This window comes from Bombina bombina, chromosome 5, assembly GCF_027579735.1.
Source record: "Bombina bombina isolate aBomBom1 chromosome 5, aBomBom1.pri, whole genome shotgun sequence".
Taxonomy (NCBI): Eukaryota; Metazoa; Chordata; class Amphibia; order Anura; family Bombinatoridae; genus Bombina; species Bombina bombina.
The window spans coordinates 465,471,769-465,492,362 of record NC_069503.1 but is presented as its reverse complement, the minus strand read 5'-3'; the positions used below and the strand labels follow the sequence as shown (position 1 = coordinate 465,492,362).

The following is a 20,594-nucleotide window of genomic DNA, read 5'->3' as shown; positions in this document are numbered from 1 at the left end:
CGCCCCCCTAACTTAAATATTAATTAAATAAATCTAAATAATATTTCTATTATTAACTAAATGAATCCTATTTAAAACTAAATACTTACCTTTAAAATAAACCCTAATATAGCTACAATATAAATAATAATTATATTGTAGCTATCTTAGGATTTATTTTTATTTTACAGGCAACTTTCAATTTATTTTAACTAGGTACAATAGCTATTAAATAGTTATTAACTATTTAATAGCTACCTAGCTAAAATAAACTGAAATTTACCTGTAAAATAAATCCTAACCTAAGTTATAATTACACCTAACACTACACTATACTTTAATAAATTATTCCTATTTAAAACTAAATACTTACCTGTAAAATTAACCCTAATATAGCTACAATATAAATAATAATTATATTGTAGCTATCTTAGGATTTATATTTATTTTACAGGTAACTTTGTACTTATTTTAGCTAGTTAGAATAGTTATTAAATAGTTATTAACTATTTAATAACTACCTAGCTAAAATAAATACAAAATTACCTGTAAAATAAATCCTAACCTAAGTTACAATTAAACCTAATACTACACTATCATTAAAATTAATTAAACTACCTACAAATAACTACAATTAAATACAATTACATAAACTAACTAAAGTAAAAAAAATAAAAAAAAGCTAAGTTACAAAAAATAAAAAAATAAGTTACAAACATTTTAAAAATATTACAACAATTTTAAGCTACTTACACCTAATCTAAGCCCCCTAATAAAATAACACCCCCCCCCCAAAATAAAAAAATGCCCTACCCTATTCTAAATTAAATAAAGTTCAAAGCTCTTTTACCTTACCAGCCCTTAAAAGGGCCATTTGTGGGGGCATGCCCCAAAAAGTTCAGCTCTTTTGCCTGTAAAAGAAAAATACAACCCCCCCCCACATTAAAACCCACCACCCACATACCCCTAATCTAACCCAAACCCCCCTTACAAAAACCTAACACTAATCCCCTGAAGATCATCCTACCTTGAGTCGTCTTCACTCAGCCGAGCAGCGATGGAACCGAAGTGGACATCCGGAGCGGAAGAAGTTAATCCTCCAAGCGGCGCTGAAGAAATTAAGGTAGGAAAAATCTGATTGGCTGATGGAATCAGCCAATCAGATTGAGCTCGCATTCTATTGGCTGTTCCGATCAGCCAATCGGATTGAACTTGAATCTGATTGGCTGATTCCTGCAGTGCCCAGCCTGCCGCAACAATAGTCAGCTCCGCCCCCTATGCTTTCCTTCTTAAGGTGGTGAGAGTCCACGATTCCTTACTGCTGGTAACTAATACCTACGAAAAATGGGTGAGACAAGAAAGAAAGAAAAAGGCAGGGACCTATTTACCAGAAACCACTGCCTGAAAGCTGCCTCAGCCGAGGCAAACACAAAATAATAAAATTTAATGAACATATGCAACGATAACCAAGTTGCAGCCTTGCAAATTTGTTCAACTGACGCCTTATTTTTAAAGTCCCACAAAGTATATACATAAATAGTGAGCTTTAATAGTGCTCTTTAAACTTTTCATAATTGGAAATCACCATGGCCTTGATCCTGTAACCAAGACTAAATGGGGAGTGTTAAGGTCAACTTCCATTCAGTCCTTGGTTATTTTGCATAAAGACTGAAACATTCTTGTTCCTGACTTTGACCCTGGCAAAGTCTCTGTCTGACCTACGCTACCTGTGGACTAATTTTCTGGCTTATGATCATTGGAACTCTTTTTTTTTGGCTATTATACTAGTTTAATCCGCCTGCTCTAACGTTTGGTTTTGGATGGCTCTTCTGGTTCTGACCCTCTGGCCTATTTACAGATCTACCTTGTACTACACTAACTGGTTTCTTCAACCTATATCCTGCTCAACTGGTTTAAGACAAAAATCCAGGTAATCCTCCAATTATCTTATACCGCCAAATCAGCGTTTTTTGCATTAATGCAAACCATTTAAAATGTCAGCATCACAAATGAAGCTATTAGCCATTTTAATCAGTCTAACACAAACCTGTCCTCAGGCCTCCCAAACAGGCCAGATGTTCAGGATTATCTTGAACAAGAGCAGGTAAAAACATAATTTATACCTTATAAATTATTTTCTTTCCTGGCATGGAGAGTCCACAAATCCCCAAGGCACTACTAAGGCATTTATCAGCTCTGCCTGGATATCCCTCTACCTCGACCCATATCGGGGTAGCTTGCAATTGAGTCTGGACGCCATGAGATCTATCTCCGGCATTCCCCACCTGAGACAAATCTCCCCAAACATTTCGGGGTGAAGAGACCATTCCCCTGGATTAAAAGATTGCCTGCTGAGAAAGTCCGCTTCCCAGTTGTCCACACCTGGAATGTGGATCACTGAGAGCGAGAAGTTGTGGGACTCCGCCCACTCCAAAATCAGAGACAACGCCCTCATTGCTAGGGAGCTCCTTGTACCCCCCTGATGGTTGATGTAAGCCACAGAGGTAAGGTTGTTGGTCTGGAATCTGATGAAGCTGAAGGACCCCAGAAGAGGTCAAGCCCTCAGAGCGTTGTAAATTGCTCTAAGTTCCAGAATATTTATTGGAAGGAGAGACTCCTCCCGGGACCATTTTGGAACCCCAAACAGCTCCCCATCCTGCCAGACTCGCGTCCGTGGTCACAATCTCCCAGGACGGTCTCAAGAAGGATGTCCCCAGGGACAGATGCTCCGGACGTATACAGCATGAGAGGGAGTCCATGGTCCGAGCATCCATGGATATCCGATGTGATAGATCTGAATGACCGCTGTTCCACTGTCTCAACATGCACAATTGAAGAGGCCTAAGATGGAAAATGGCAAAAGGGATGACGTCTATCCTGGAAACCATGAGCCCGAGCATCTCCATACACTGAGCCACCGAAGGGCTTGAGGAGGGCTAAAGGGCAAGACAGGTGGACACAATCTTCCTGTGTCGTTGCTCTGTGAGAAATATTTTCATGGACATAGAATCTATTATCATCCCCAGGAACTCCATCCTGTTCCTGGGAACCAGGGAACTCTTTCCTGAGTTGATCTTCCAACCGTGCTATTGGAGCAATAAAAGAAAAGCCCTCAAATGATCCTCTGCGAGGCTGAACGACGGCGCCTGGATTAGGATGTTGTCCAAATAGGGCACTACAGAAATGCCCCTGGATCTGGCCACTGCAAGAAGCACCCCCAGAACCTTAGTGAAGACTCTCGGGACCGTAGGAACAGTCGCAAACTGGAAGTGTTGGTCCAGAAACGCAAATCTTAGGAACTTGAAGTGATCCCTGTGAATTGGAACATGAAGGTAAGCATCCTTTCAAGTCTATTGTCGTCATGAACTGTCCCTCTTGAACTAGGGGCAGAATAGATCTGATCGTTTCCATTTTGAATGATGGAACAGCCAGAAACTTGTTTAAGCACTTTAGGTCCAGAATCGGGCGAAACGTGCCCTCCTTCTTTGGAACCACAAAGAGATTTGAATACCCTAGACCCCTTTCTGTTCGGGGTACTGGTACGATAACACCTAGAGAGGAGAGATCCCTCACACATTGAAGAAAGGTCACTCCCTTTTTCCGGTCTTGAAGACAGGTTTGACAGGAGGAATCTGCCCCTGGGCGGATGGGACCGGAACCCTATCCTGTAACCCTGGACGACAACCTCCTGAATGTCCTGCAACCAGGCTTCAGGGAAGAGAGACAATCTGCCCCCTACTTGGTCCGGAGACTGGTTGTGGCTGCCCCTTCATGCCGATTTAGTTTCAGCGGGCTTCTTGTGCTGCTTGGTTCCCTTGGACTGATCCGCTTTCGCGGCAGGCTGCTGGTGCTGTGCCTTGTCCACGCAAAAGGGACGAAAAGTAGATCCTTTAGGCTTAGCCTTCTTATACTGCGCTAGGAAAGCTCCCTTGCTTCCCGCAACCGTGGATATGTTCGAATACAATCCTGGACCGAACAGAATCTTTCCTTGAAAAGGCAGGGACAACAGCCTCGACTTAGAGGTCATGTCGCCGATCAAGACTTTAGCCACAGAGCCCTGCAAGCTAAAACGGATAATCCTGAAACATTTGCGTTCAGGTGAATAATTTGCATATTGGCGTCACAAATGAAAGAATTGGCGACCTTCAACGCCTTAATCTTATCCTGTATCTCGTTGATGGAAGTCTCCATCTAGACCATATCACACAGGGATTCACACAAATATGTCGCAGCACCGGAAACCACGGCTACAGCTGCTGCCGGTTGATAAACAAACCCTGTGTGCTGAAACATTTTCCTTAACATGTTATCCAACTTTTTATCCATGGGCTCTTTACATGACGTACTATCCTCGAGAGGAATAGTCGTCCGCTTCACGAGTGTAGAGATAGCACTTTCCACCTTATGGACAGTCCCCCACAGCTCAAGCTGAGAGTCCAGAATGGGGAACATTTTCTTAAAGGAAGAAGGGGAAAAGGAAGAACCTAATCGCTCCCATTCATTCTTAATAATATTAGCCATCTTAACAGGAACGGGTCTGAGGCACCACCCTGTCCTCATATACTTTATCAAGCTTAGGAATCGAAGGTTGCTCTGGAAGCTTCAGGTTCTGGAACCTCCAGAGTAGCAAGCACTTGCTTCAGCAAAAATCACAAATTCTCCATCCTAAACCTAAAGTCAGGCTCCTCCGCTGCCGGAGAATGAGATGACATGGACTCCGACCCAGAAGGAGCCTCCTCCGAAGAGTTGGAGTGGGCCTCGTCATCGTATAACGCCTCTGATATTTCCATAGGAGTAGATAACCCTTGGGCCGGGCCGCCATGATACGCCCAACACTTGCGCTTAGCAGAACATGGAAAGGCATGGATCACTTTTGATACCACCATTTGCAGTTGATCCGTAAAATCTGACAGCCAACGAATCTCTCCCGTAGGAGTAATGGTTGGACCCTGGGGCGCTGCATGTGCACTCGGAGATGAAAGCAGGGAATGCACCTCATGGGAGGAGAACCCTCAGAGGTGGACGGCTCAGTAGTACTAGACATCCCTTTAGTTTTACATGTCACAACTTTATCAAGGCATGTGGAACATAGTTGAGCAGGCTGATCTACAAGAACCTCCTCACAATAAACACAGGAATGAGACTTTGTTAAAGAGGGAGTACCCTCTAACGCGTCAGAGTCCTCCATAGCTTGCACTTTTATTATGGACTAGACTAGCTGAATAAACAGGCACCTTTATATCCTCCAATGGCTGGGGCACTCACCACTTCCTATGACCCGGAGTACAGAAACCGCTTCATCTCCTATTCCGCTGATCAACAGAGAAAGTAGAGACCGACACACCCGGTTACCTGGGATGCCTCGCAGGACCACCCCTGCATGAAGGATTAAACGCGCCAAAACCGGTAGCGCAAATACTCCCAGAAGTCAACCTAAAGTTCCCCCATTGCCAGAGCCACATCTCGCACATAACGCAGCAATAACACAACAAACAATATTATGTATAACAAACCCTGTTCAATAATAACCTTACTGGGAATATTAACCCTTGATTCCATAAGCTATAAGGCGCCACACTGTGACCCTGTCTTCTGTGTTATCATTGTGTATAAAAAATGAAACAATCTTACCAGAATCAATGCCGTGGAACAGGAACACGGCCCTTCAAGTGTGACAGGAAAAAGCATCGCTCCTGACATGGACTTGAGTGCAGAAAGCAGGCAGCGAAATTTGGCAACGCTGATTGCTTGTGGAGCTGTTAATATGAGTCGGGATGGTTTCGCAGAAAGACTCTCCCTGCATCTCCGGATTCTAACTTTTGTCCAGGCTCTCACTGAGAGGCTGACAGGACTACTTAAAACTCCAGTCCCATTCCGAAGAGTACTACCCTACAAAAGAGACAACTCCAACTCTTTGGCACTTCTCTGTCATTCTACTGTGACGAAAGGCAAAGAATGACTTGAGGATGAGGGGAGTGGGGGAGGTATTTAAGCCTTTGGCTGGGGTGTCTTTACCTCTTTATTCCCAAAAGTAATGAATGAAGCTGTGGACTCTCCTCCCCTTTAGATGGAAATTATGTTTTATTTCCAATGGCATGGAGAGTCTGCAAATCCATTCAATTACTAGTGGGATCCAATACCAAAGCTAGAGTCCACAGAATGGAAGGGAGGGATACACAAGACATGCGAACCTAAACAGAAGGCACCACCGCTTGAAGAACTTTCCTCCCAAAAGAAGCCTCAACTGAAGCAAAAACATCAAATTTGGAAAATTTGGAAAAAACAAATTATGCTTACCTGAAAATTTTCTTTTCTTCCGTGGGAAAGAGTCCACAGCCGCATTCATTACTTTTGGGAAATAAGAACCTGGCCACCAGGAGGAGGCAAAGACCCACCAGCCAAAGGCATAAATACTCTTTCCACTTCCCCCATCCCCAGTCATTCAGCCGAGGGAACAAGGAACAGTGGAAGAATCATCAAGGTGAAAGGGTGCCAAAAGATAAACAACGCCTCAAAAAAACGTGCGGGGGCCTGTGGACTCTTTCCCACAAAAGAAAAGAAAATGATCAGGTAAGCATAATTTATGTTTTTCTTCCTAATGGGAAAGAGTCCACAGCCAGATTCACTACTTATGGCAAATTGATACCCAAGCCAAGAGGACACAGAATGCAAAACGGGAGGGTAAGAGGCGGACCAATAAAGGCACCAACCTAAAAACAGATTCCCAAGAAAACAAAATCCAAGTTCGTCCGAAAAAGGGATCAACAAATATTTTGGAAAACAAAAAGCAGTCCCAGAAACACAAATCTACCAACAGTCCAAAGAACCTAGATAGAACCACGAGTGGGCCCAACCGAGAGCACCCACCTCAAGGTCAGCATCTGTCAGGGGCAACAATCCCGCCACAGCCCCTCAACCAAGCGAGGGACCCCAATTAAAAATTCCCAGAGGGAAGATACAAGACAGAAGAAAAGGAACAATGTCCAGTCATCTTAATAGGACAAGCAACTGCATAATCCTATAATGTAAAGAACAACAAGGGGGAGCAAACACCCCCGGTGGAATAATATAGTGCCGTTCACGGTCACCTGGAATAGGCAGGCAGGCACATAACTGCAAGGAAACTTCAGGGTCCTGCAAGCAATTCAGTGCCATTAAAATATTAAATTGCAAATGTCCTGCCATCTCAGAGGAAAACAATCCACCCTGCACGGAGGGGACATTAACATCGGGGACCTCAAAAGTAAAAGTAGTATGCGATTGATGAGGCGCCTCCTGAGGAGCAGAGCCCCCATAGGCCGATGGCTTGGAAGGCCCAGGATCCCCCAAGCCCGAGGGACCCGGCAAACTATCCAGGCACGAGAGACAAGATTGCCAGACTTGCGATAACAGGGCCAAATTACGGTCCTCATCCGAGGACGACTCCGAATTACAATCCTCACCCAAAGACATGATATAAAAATAGTCCCGGCATTGGAATCCTCCATGTCTTAAGATTGCACAAGATAAACAGGGATTGGAAAAAGGAAACAACTGGCACCTGACACCCACAATGGCTGGGGGCACTCACCACCTCCAATGACCAGACAGCGGAGCAGACTCTTTCCGCCATTGCCACTCAGTCAGCAATGCGGAAGGGGAAGAAGCCCCACCCAAGCGTAAAAACGCGCCCGGTCACCAGATCACCGTGAATCCCAAAAAGCGCGCCACTAAAGGGCGGCAAAAGCAGGCCCACAGAAAAAGTTTAAGCAAGTCTGAATAAAATAGGCATAACCCAGAGGTATAGTTCTAGGCTGTGTAAACCACAACCGAAGAACAAGTCAATATGTGCCATCTAGGCATATGTATGGGCCGCAGAGCCCCTATGCACACGCACAAGCAGGTTGAATCACATAAGAAACATGATAAAAAACCTACCCCGTTCACTAATCCACCCTAAAGAGGAATTTTCCCATGATTCCCTGATCTGAGCAGAAGGTGTCTCAACGAGGCCCATACTTAACTGTCATAATAATCACATTACAGATAAAGGAATACAATTAAACAATCTTACCGGAATCTACGCAGTGGAACAGGAACACGGCCCTTCAAGTGTGACGAATAGTAGCATCGCCTCCTTCATGGACTTGAGAGAAGACAGCATGTAGCCAAACGAAGTTCGGCAACGCCAAGTGCTGAAACGGAGTTGTGAATACGAGTCGGGATGGTGTCACAGGGGAAACACAGGGGAAACTCCCATTGCATCTCCGGACCCTCACTTTCGCCCAGGCCCTCCACGAGAGACTGAAAGGACTACTTAAAACTCCTGTCCCATGTCGAAGGGTAGCACCCCCCCATAAGGGACATATGAAAAAATAATTTTAAAAAAAAACTTCTGACACATCTCTGACAACCTCCTGGGACGAAAGGCAAAGAATGACTGGGGGGTGGGGGAAGTGGGAGGAGTATTTATGCCTTTGGCTGGTGTGTCTTTGACTCCTCCTGCTGGCCAGGTTCTTATTTCCCATAAGTAATGAATGCGGCTGTGGACTCTTTCCCATTAGGAAGAAAAGTATCCAAGTGGCGCCTTGCAAATCTGTTCCATAGAAGCATAATTTCTAAAGGTCCAAGAGGAAGCGACACCCCTAGTGCAGTAAGCCGAAATTTTCTCTGGAGGCTGCTGTCCAGCTGTCTCATAAGCCAATTGAATAACACTTCTCAACCAGAAGGAGAGAGTAGAAGAAGTTGCATTCTGACCCCTCCATTTACCAGTAAAGACAACAAAAAGAGCAGAGGATGGATGAAAATCTTTCGTAGCCTGTAAATAGAACCTTAAAGCACGCAAAACATCCAGGACCATAACTTGATATCAACAGAATGCATAGGCTTAAATGGAGCCTGCTGCAGAACTTTAAGAACCAGATTAAGACTCCAAGAAGGAGCAATTGTCCTAAACACAGGCCTGATTCTAACCAAAACCTGGACAAAATAGCCAGACGCTTCTGCAGAAGAATCGAAAGAGCTGACAAAAGCAACTGGTTGCCACTGCAAACCCTGATGAAGAAATATCTTTCTTAAATAACCCTCCAGTTTCTTATCCATAGGGTCGCTAAAAGAGGAACTAGCCTCAAGAGGAATAGTAGTTCTCTTGGCTAAGGTAGATATAGCGCCCTCTACACAAGGAACAGTGCGCCACAGATCTCGCACTGAATTAGCCACAGGAAACATCTTTTTAAACAAAGGAGACGGGTTAAAAGGAACACCCGGCTTCTCCCATTTCTGAGATATGTCAGACATATGATTTGGAACAGGAAAAACCTCCACAGATTTAGGTTTGACATCAAAAACAGTTTCAGAGTCATCCAAAGTAGCTAAAACCTCCTTCAAAAGTAAACGGAGATGCTCCAGTTTAAATCTTAAACTAACCTCCTCAAAATCTATTGTACTAAGAACTGCAGATTCTGAATCAGAGATCTCGCCCTCAGACGCTGCTGAGGAATGATCCTTGCTAGATAACTGAGAAAGACTAACCAAATCAGCCTTGGCAAAATCAGAAGCCATATAAATGTTCTTAGATTTTATCTTTCCGTTACCAGAACTAGGTAAAGCACTTAGGGCTGCAGAAACTGCAGAAGTCAACTGCGCAGCAAAATCTTAAGGCAAAATTACACTCCCAGAGGTTGACTGAGAGGAACCAAAGGTGAATCTGTCAAAGACTGGGACATGTTAACAAAAGGCTGAGACGACCCCTGAACAGCATTATCCTGAGAAAAAACATAATTTATGCTTACCTGATAAATTTATTTATCTTGTAGTGTATCCAGTCCACGGATCATCCATTACTTGTGGGATATTCTCCTTCCCAACAGGAAGTTGCAAGAGGATCACCCACAGCAGAGCTGCTATATAGCTCCTCCCCTGCCATATCCAGTCATTCGACCGAAACAAGACGAGAAAGGAGAAACCATAGGGTGCAGTGGTGACTGTAGTTTAATTAAAATTTAGACCTGCCTTAAAAGGACAGGGCGGGCCGTGGACTGGATACACTACAAGAGAAATAAATTTATCAGGTAAGCATAAATTATGTTTTCTCTTGTTAAGTGTATCCAGTCCACGGATCATCCATTACTTGTGGGATACCAATACCAAAGCTAAAGTACACGGATGATGGGAGGGACAAGGCAGGAACTTAAACGGAAGGAACCACTGCCTGTAGAACCTTTCTCCCAAAAACAGCCTCCGAAGAAGCAAAAGTATCAAATTTGTAAAATTTGGAAAAAGTATGAAGGGAAGACCAAGTTGCAGCCTTGCAAATCTGTTCAACAGAGGCCTCATTTTTAAAGGCCCAGGTGGAAGCCACAGCTCTAGTAGAATGAGCTGTAATCCTTTCAGGAGGCTGCTGTCCAGTAGTCTCATAGGCTAAAAGGATTATACTCCGAAGCCAAAAAGAAAGAGAGGTTTCCGAGGCCTTCTGACCTCTCCTCTGTCCAGAGTAAACTACAAACAGGTTAGATGTTTGGCCAAAATCTTTAGTAGCCTGTAAGTAAAACTTCAAGGCACGGACTACGTCTAGATTATGCAAAAGACGTTCCTTCTTTGAAGAAGAATTAGGACATAATGATGGAACAACAATCTCTTGATTGATATTCTTGTTAGAAACCACCTTAGGTAAAAACCCAGGTTTTGTACGCAGAACAACTTTATCTGAATGAAAGATCAGATAAGGAGAATCACAATGTAAGGCAGATAACTCTGAGACTCTTCGAGCCAAGGAAATAGCCATCAGAAAAAGAACTTTCCATGAAAGAAGTTTGATATCAATAGAATGAAAGGGTTCAAACGGAACCCCTTAAAGAACTTTAAGAACCAAGTTTAAGCTCCATGGAGGAGCAACAGGTTTAAACACAGGCTTAATTCTAACTAAAGCCTGACAAAATGCCTGAACGTCTGGAACTTCTGCCAGACGCTTGTGTAAAAGAATAGACAGAGCAGAAATCAGTCCCTTTAAAGAACTAGCTGATAATCCTTTGTCCAAACCCTCTTGGAGGAAGGACAATATCCTAGGAATCCTAACCCTACTCCATGAGTAATTCTTGGATTCACACCAATGAAGATATTTACGCCATTTCTTGTGGTAAATTTTCGTGGTGACAGGCTTTCGTGCCTGTATTAAGGTATCAATTACTGATTCGGAGAAGCCACGCTTTGATAGAATCAAGCGTTCAATCTCCATGAAGTCAGTCTCAGAGAAAGTAGATTCGGATGATTGAAAGGACCTTGTATTAGAAGGTCTTGTCTCAGAGGCAGAGTCCATGGTGGAAAGGATGACATGTCCACTAGGTCTGCATACCAGGTCCTGCGTGGCCACGCAGGCGCTATCAATATCACTGATGCTCTTTCCTGTTTGATTTTGGCAATCAGACAAGGGAGCAGAGGAAACGGTGGAAACACATAAGCCAGGTTGAAGAACCAAGGCGCTGCTAGAGCATCTATCAGTGCCGCTTCTGGGTCCCTGGACCTGGATCCGTAACAAGGAAGCTTGGCGTTCTGGTGAGACGCCATGAGATCCAATTCTGGTTTGCCCCAACGGAGAACCAATTGAGCAAACACCTCCGGATGGAGTTCCCATTCCCCCGGATGAAAAGTCTGATGACTTAGAAAATCCGCCTCCCAGTTCTCTACACCTAGGATATGGATCGCTGACAGGTGGCAAGAGTGAGTCTCTGCCCAGCGAATTATCTTGGAGACTTCTGACATCGCTAGGGAACTCCTGGTTCCCCCTTGATGGTTGATGTAAGCCACAGTCGTGATGTTGTCCGACTGAAATCTGATGAACCTCAGTGTTGCTAGCTGAGGCCAAGCCAGAAGAGCATTGAATATTGCTCTTAACTCCAGAATATTTATTGGGAGGAGTTTCTCATCCTGAGTCCATGAACCCTGAGCCTTCAGGGAGTTCCAGACTGCACCCCAACCTAGAAGGCTGGCATCTGTTGTTACAATTGTCCAATCTGGTCTGCGAAAGGTCATACCCTTGGACAGATGGGCCCGAGATAACCACCAGAGAAGAGAATCTCTGGTTTCCTGATCCAGATTTAGTAGAGGGGACAAATCTGTGTAATCCCCATTCCACTGACTGAGCATGCATAATTGCAGCGGTCTGAGATGCAGGCGCGCAAATGGCACTATGTCCATCGCCGCTACCATTAAGCCGATTACTTCCATGCACTGAGCCACCATGGGGCGCGGAATGGAGTGAAGAACACGGCAAGCATTTAGAAGTTTTGATAACCTGGACTCCGTCAGGTAAATTTTCATTTCTACAGAATCTATAAGAGTCCCTAGGAAGGAAACCCTTGTGAGAGGAGATAGAGAACTCTTTTCTTCGTTCACTTTCCACCCATGCGACCTCAGGAATGCCAGAACTATCTCTGTATGAGATTTGGCAATTTGAAAGCTTGACGCCTGTATCAGGATATCGTCCAGGTAAGGAGCCACCGCTATGCCTCGCGGTCTTAGGACCGCCAGAAGTGAGCCCAGAACCTTTGTAAAAATTCTTGGGGCTGTAGCCAACCTGAATGGAAGAGCTACAAATTGGTAATGCCTGTCTAGAAAGGCAAACCTCAGGAACTAATGATGATTCTTGTGAATCGGAATGTGAAGATAGGCATCCTTTAAGTCCACTGTGGTCATGTACTGACCCTCTTGGATCATGGGTAAAATGGTTCGAATAGTTTCCATCTTGAATGACGGAACTCTGAGGAATTTGTTTAGGATCTTTAAATCCAAAATTGGTCTGAAGGTTGCCTCTTTTTTGGGAACCACAAACAGATTTGAATAAAGCCCCTGTCCTTGTTCCGTCCGTGGAACTGGATGGATCACTCCCATTACAAGGAGATCTTGTACGCAGCTTAGGAATGCCTCTTCTTTTATCTGGTTTGCAGATAATCTTGAAAGGTGAAATCTCCCTTGTGGAGGAAAAGCTTTGAAGTCCAGAAGATATCCCTGAGATATGACCTCCAACGCCCAGGGATCCTGAACAACTCTTGCCCACGCCTGGGCGAAGAGAGAGAGTCTGCCCCCTACTAGATCCGTTGTCGGATAGGGGGCCGCTCCTTCATTCTGTCTTAGAGGCAGCAGCAGGCTTTCTGGCCTGCTTGCCCTTGTTCCAGGACTGGTTAGGTTTCCAGGCCTGCTTGGATTGAGCAAATGTTCCCTCTTGTTTTGAAGCAGAGGAAGTTGATGCTGCACCTGCCTTGAAATTTCGAAAGGCATGAAAATTAGACTGTTTGGCCTTTGATTTGGCCCTGTCCTGAGGAAGGGTATGACCATTACCTCCAGTAATGTCAGCAATAATTTCTCTCAAACCAGGCCCGAATAAGGTCTGCCCCTTGAAAGGAATGTTGAGTAATTTAGACTTTGAAGTCACATCAGCTGACCAGGATTTGAGCCATAGCGCCCTACGCGCCTGGATGGCGAATCCGGAATTCTTAGCCGTTAGTTTAGTCAAATGAACAATAGCATCAGAAACAAATGAGTTAGCTAGCTTAAGAGTTCTAAGCTTGTCAACAATTTCAGTCAATGGAGCTGTATGGATGGCCTCTTCCAGGGCCTCAAACCAGAATGCCGCTGCAGCAGTGACAGGCGCAATGCATGCAAGGGGCTGTAAAATAAAATTTTGTTGAATAAACATTTTCTTAAGATAACCCTCTAATTTTTTATCCATTGGATCTGAAAAGCACAACTGTCCTAAACCGGTATAGTGGTACGCTTTGCTAAAGTAGAAACTGCTCCCTCCACCTTAGGGACAGTCTGCCATAAGTCCCGTGTAGTGGCATCTATTGGAAACATTTTTCTAAATATAGGAGGTGGGGAAAAGGGCACACCGGGCCTATCCCACTCCTTACTAATAATTTCTGTAAGCCTTTTAGGTATTGGAAAAACATCAGTACTCACCGGCACTGCATAGTATTTATCCAGCCTACACAATTTCTCTGGCACTGCAATTGTGTCACAGTCATTCAGAGCAGCTAATACCTCCCCAAGCAATACACGGAGGTTCTCAAGCTTAAATTTAAAATTAGAAATCTCTGAATCAGGTCTCCCCGATTCAGAGACGTCACCCACAGACTGAAGCTCTCAGTCCTCAGGTTCTGCATATTGTGACGCAGTATCAGACATGGCTCTTACAGCATCTACGCGCTCTGTATCTCGTCTAACCCCAGAGCTATCGCGCTTGCCTCTCAATTCAGGCAATCTGGATAATACCTCTGACAGGGTATTATTCATGATTGCAGCCATGTCCTGCAAAGTAATCGCTATGGGCGTCCCTGATGTACTTGGCGCCATATTAGCGTGCGTCCCATGAGCGGGAGGCAAAGGGTCCGACACGTGGGGAGAGTTAGTCGGCATAACTTCCCCCTCGACAGACCCCTCTGGTGACAATTCTTTTATAGATAAAGACTGATCTTTACTGTTTAAGGTGAAATCAATACATTTAGTACACATTCTCCTATGGGGCTCCACCATGGCTTTTAAACATAATGAACAAGTATCATCTGTTTCAGACATGTTTGTACAGACTAGCAATGAGATTAGCAAGCTTGGAAAACACCTTAAAGCAAGTTCACAATAAATATAAAAAAACGTTACTGTGCCTTTAAGAGAAACAAATTTTGACAAAATTTGAAATAACAGTGAAAAAAGGCAGTTACACTATCAAAATTTTTACAGTGTATGTAACAAGTCAGCAGAGCATTGCACCCACTTGCAAATGGATGATTAACCCCTTAATAACAAAAACAGAATAATAAATGACAAAAACGTTTTTTAAACACAGTCACAACAACTGCCACAGTCTACTGTGATTGTTACCCTCCTCAAACACGATTTTGAAGCCTTTTGAGCCCTTTAGAGATGTCCTGTATCATGCAGAGGGAAGCTGAATGTCTCTGTCAGTATTTTTAGCTGCACAGAAAAGCACTAAAATAGGCCCTTCCCACTCTTATTGCAACAGTGGAAAGCTTCAGGAAACTGTTTCTAGGCAAAAATCAAGCCAGCCATGTGGAAAAAAACTAGGCCCCAATAAGTTTTGTCACCAAACATATATAAAAACGATTAACATGCCAGCAAATGTTTTATATTACACTTTTATAAGAGTATGTATCTCTGTTAATAAGCCTGATACCAGTCACTATCACTGCATTTAAGGCTTAACTTACATTAATCCGGTATCAGCAGCATTTTTCTAGCAAATTCCATCCCAAGAAATATATTAACTGCACATACCTTATTGCAGGAAAACCTGAACGCCATTGCCCCTCTGAAGTTACCTCACTCCTCAGAATATGTGAGAACGGCAGTGGATCTTAGTTACTTCTGCTAAGATCATAGAAATCACAGGCAGATTCTTCTTCTAATGCTGCCTGAGATGAAACAGTGCACTCCGGTACCATTTAAAAATAACAAACTTTTGATTGAAGTTAAAAAAACAAACTATAATACACCACTCTCCTCTTACTACGTCCATCTTTGTTGAGAGTTGCAAGAGAATGACTGGGCATGGCAGTGAGGGGAGGAGCTATATAGCAGCTCTGCTGTGGGTGATCCTCTTGCAACTTCCTGTTGGGAAGGAGAATATCCCACAAGTAATGGATGATCCGTGGACTGGATACACTTAACAAGAGAAACAAATCCCCATAGTCAAAATCAAAAAAAGCCTTAACATGACAGAACAGTGCCCTGAACTGCTGCCCAATAAATCCCCAACCTTTAAAAGGGATATTCAGTCACATAAGGACCCACCTTGTTCTTTAAGTATCCTTTTTTCTTTTCTTTTTTTTTTTAAAAGGAACTAAGTGCTGCATCCTTCTCACCTAGAAGGTAAAAGCACTTACCTGTGGATCCGCTGTAGGGCAGGTACAGAAAACAGAAGGGACAAAATCCTCACTGACATAGACCTGTAGATAAAGAAAACCAGAGTAACCAAGTTAAGCAAAGACCACCTCAGTGTCTTCCAACTGCTAAAAGCCACCATTACTCTTACTAAAGAGAATTACATGGACACAGCACAACCCCAATCCTTGCTTACAGGGAAAAGTACAGATTAAAGGATTAACAACTTGATTTCTTCAGGCACCTTCTTCGCACATCACCTACAATTTTACACAGGCAAAGAATGACTGGGGATTGTGGGTAGTAGGAGGATAATGGACGCTTTGCTGGGGTGTTCTTTGCCTATACAGGGTGGCCAGGAGTTGAATTCCCACTAGTAATTGAATGGATTTGTGGACTCTCCATGCCATTGGAAAGAAATAACCATGTTTACTTATCAGCTGATTATTTCACCTGTGCTCCAGTTAAGATATCCCTAAAAATGTGGCCTATTAGGAAGGCCTGAGTACAGGTTTGAAAACCAGTGGTCTAACATGATCCTGGATATCATCCGAGGCTGTATCCCCTAAAGCTACCTCAGAAAAGCTATCATATCAGACTGATATGACCGCTGCCACACAGGCCACGGTAACAGCAGGGTAAAAGAGACAGCCGACACTTGAAAAACAAACATCTTTATGAATAGAGGTTTGCTTAGCTATGGCAGGGATAGCTCAGCTTACCTTATGAATGGTCTCCCAAACCTCCAAGGCAGACAGAGGCTTTAAACTTAGCTGAAGGAGCATACAGTACACCAAGTTTGTGCAGCTTTGAAATGCATGAATGTGCCCCTTTCCCTACTGAGTCCAGAGGGGCTAAAAAATATAGTTTTTATTTCATTTATTTTTGTTCAGAACTATTAGCAACTCAAATCTATAAGGTTCATAAACAACAACATGTAGCAGTATAAGAAAAATATCTGGATTTAATTAGGCTTCATGTGTACACACATCATCAATACACAATTAATAATCGTCTTTAACAAAATACATTATACACTGTAAACTAAATATAGTAGACCATTGTGTATATGAGCAATGATGTATCAACCTGAGTAAATATCTAATGATTTTTAAACAAGGAATATAATACTAAATACATATATTATACTTACTTGAATAGCAATAGCATAAATGAGTTCTCCAAGAGATGGCAAATGACATTGCTTTAACTTGCTGTTCCTGGAATTCTCTTTTATCAGCTCAGTCAGCACGGTGATAGCCTGAAATATTATGCAAACTTAATTTACACAAAAAGGCATCATTCTAGAATTCTGTTTAAAAGAATATCACAGTACATTCATAAACTGAACATTTTTAAAGCAAAGTTCTTTATGATTATAATTATTATTACATATTATCCTCTCAGAGCAACTTATTTTAATCATATAATACTATACATATAATACAAATTCAACTACATTTATTTACAATTTGATTACTATGCTCCACACAACATAAAATAGAATTTAGCAATTATGTTTAGTACTAGTCCTAAAGCCTGTGTACACGGGCCATATTTTTTTGCAATACAGCAGTCCCACCTCTCTTTTCCTCTCTCTCCCCCTATCTTTTGTGCTCCCTCTCTCGCTTCCTCTCTTTTGCTCTCTCTCCCCCTCTCTTTTGCTCTCTCCTCCCCCTCTCTTTTGCTCTCTCTCTTCCCCCTCTCTTTTGCTCTCTTCTCTCTGCCCTCTCTTTTTTGCTCTCTCTCTTCACCCCCTCTTTTGCTATCTCTCCCAATCTTTTGCTCTCCCCCCACTTTTGCTTTCTCTCTTCCCGCCTCTTTTGCTCTCTCTCTTCCCCTCCCTTTTGCTCTCTCTACCTCTCTTTTGCGCTCTCTCTCCCCCACTCTTTTGCTCACTCTCTCTCCCCCACTCTTTTTCTCACTCCCCCCCACTCTTTTGCTCCCTCTCTCTCCCCCACTCTTTTGCTCTCTCTTCCCCACTCTTTTGATCTCTCTCTCTCTCTCCCCCCCTCTATTTTACTCTCTCCCCCCTCTCTTTTGCTCTCTCTCCCCCTCTCTTTTGTGCTCTCTCTCCCCCCTCTCTTTTGCTCTCTCTCCCCACTCTCTCTTTTGTGCTCTCTCTCCCCCTTATTTTGCTCTCTATCTCCCCTTCAATTTTGCTCTCTCCCCATCTCTTCTGCTCTGTCTTTCCCTCTCTTTTGCTCTCTCTCCCCCACTTTTTTTGCTTTCTCCCCCACTATTTTGCTCCCCCCAACTTTTGCTCTCTAGCCCTCTCTTTTGCTCTCTCCCCTCTCTTTTGCTCTCTCTCCTCTCGTTTGCTCTCTCTCCTCCCTCTTTTGCTCTCTCTCCCCCCTCTTTTGCTCTCCCCCCTCTTTTGCTCTCTCTCCACCCCACTCTTTTGCTCTCTCTCCCCCCTCTCTTTTGCTCTCTCCCCCCTCTCTATTGCTCTCTCTCCCATCTTTTGCTCTCTCCCGCTCATTTGACCTCTCTCCTCTCCCCCCTCTTTTGCTCTCTCTCCTCTCTCCCATCTTTTGCTCTCTGCCGCTCATTTGACCTCTCTCCTCTCCCCCCTCTTTTGCTCTCTCTCTCCTCTCCCCCCTCTTTTGCTCTCTCTTCTCTCCCCCCTCTTTTGCTCTCTCCTCCCCTTTCTTTTGGGCTATCTCTAGGCAACGCCAGAACTCGGCCACACCCGCACGGCCACAACCCCGCCATGACCGCTCCCGTTGGTCACCCTCCTCGCCACATCCAGCCAAGCCCACATCATGGCGCTCCCGTCTGGCCATGCCACCCACCACAGCCGCTTCCGCTCACACTCTCTGCTGCTCAAGGTCAGGTACGTTTGTCCTCGTGCAGTCTCTACTGCGCATGACTGCATCTGACAAACATACCTAGCCTTTTATTATATAGGATATAAAAAAAATGTAAATTACATTATTTATTTATTTTGCTAATTCAACTCTTGTTTTTTTCAACTTTAACCTTCCCCCACAGTGACCAGAGGGCATTCTGCAGGTTTCAAACTAATCCAACAACATGTATGTTAAATAGTGATTGCTCAATCAGTACCAGAGCTAACTTATTTCTGCAACAGCGAAGGAGATAAGATAAACATACTCAATACACGTACGCTTCCGCTTGAAAAACACTGTCAAAGCTGATAAAGTAGTTTGTTTTTTTAATAGGGGCATGAAACCAATAATTCTTCTTTCGTGATTCAGAAAAGCATGCAATTTAAAACAACTTTCTAACAGACTTCTTAAATGTCCTTTGTTATCTTGATATCTTTTGTTGAAAAGCAGGGAAGTTAACTCAGGAGTGTGAATGTGACTGGAGTACTACATGGAAGCAATTTTGCAAGAATGTTTTCTATTTGCAAGAGTACTAGATGGCAGCAATATTTACTGCCATGTAGAGCTCCAAATATCTACCTAGGAATCTCTTCAACAAAGAATACCAAGGGAGCAAAGCAAATTTAATGAAAGAAGTACACTGGAAACATTTTTTAAAAATTGTATGCTCTGTCTAAATCACAAAAGAATATGTTTGAGTTTCATATCCCCTTAAAGGTATACTAAACCCAAATTTTCTTTCTTTAATGATTCAGATAGAGCATGCAATTTTAAGCAACATTCTCATTTACTCCTATTATAAATTTTTCTTCGTTCTCTTGGTATCTTTATTTAAAATGCAGGAATGAAAAGCTTAGGAGCTGGCCTATTTTAGATTCAGCACCATGGATAGCACTTGCTTCTTGCTGGCTACATTTAGCAACCAATAAAGCAAGTGTAACCCAGGTTCTGAACCAAAAGTGTACCGGCTCCAAAGCTTTACATTGTAAAGCTACAATGTAAAGTAGTGAATGAACATCCTCTATGACAGTGTAAATTTGTCCCCTCAAAATAACTCAACACACAGCCATTAATGTCTAAACCGTTGGCAACAAAATTGAGTACATCACTAAGTGGACATGTCCAAATTGGGCCCAATAAGCCATTTTCCCTCCCCGGTGTCATGTGACTCGTTAGTGTTACAAGGTCTCAGTTGTGAATGGGGAGCAGGTGTGTTAAATTTGGTGTTATCGCTCTCACACTATCTCATACTGGTAACTGGAAGTTAACATGGCACCTCATGGCAAATAACTCTCTAAGGATCTGAAAAAAAGAATTGTTGCTCTACATAAAGATGGCCTAGGCTATATGAAAATTGCCAAGACCCTGAAACTAAGCTGCAGCACAGTGGGCAAGACCATACAGCCGTTTCACAGGTTCCACTCAAAACAGGCCTCACCATGGTCAACTAAGGAAGTTGAGTGCACATGCTCAGCGTCATATCCAGAGGTTTTCTTTGGGAAATAGACATATGAGTGCTACCAGCATTGCTGCAGAGGTTGAAGGGGTGGGGGGTCCAGCCTGTTAGTGCTCAGACCATATGCCGCACACTGCATCCATTTGGTCTGCATGGCTGTCGTGCCAGAAGGAAGTCTCTTCTAAAGATGATGCACAAGAAAGCCAGCAAACAGTTTCCTGAAGACAAGCAGACTAAGGACATGGATAACTAGAACCATGTCCTGTGGTCCGATGAGACTAAGATAAACTTATTTGGTTCAGATGGTGTCAAGCGTGTGTGGCGGCAACCAGGTGAGGAGTACAAAGACAAGTGTGTCTTGCCTACAGTCAAGCATGGTGGTGGTAGTGTCATGGTCAGGGACTACATGAGTGCTGCCGGCACTGGGGAGCTACAGT

At 43.6% G+C, this 20,594-nt stretch overlaps 1 protein-coding gene across 1 annotated transcript in view; it reads right to left on the bottom strand.

The window, feature by feature from the left end:
• ULK4 (unc-51 like kinase 4) overlaps nt 1-20,594 on the bottom strand; it is a 1,503,227-nt gene that overhangs the window by 966,264 nt on the left and 516,369 nt on the right. The window contains exon 18 of the mRNA XM_053714343.1: nt 17,003-17,110. Coding sequence (XP_053570318.1) covers nt 17,003-17,110 — 108 coding nt within the window. The remainder of the gene's footprint in view (nt 1-17,002; nt 17,111-20,594) is intronic.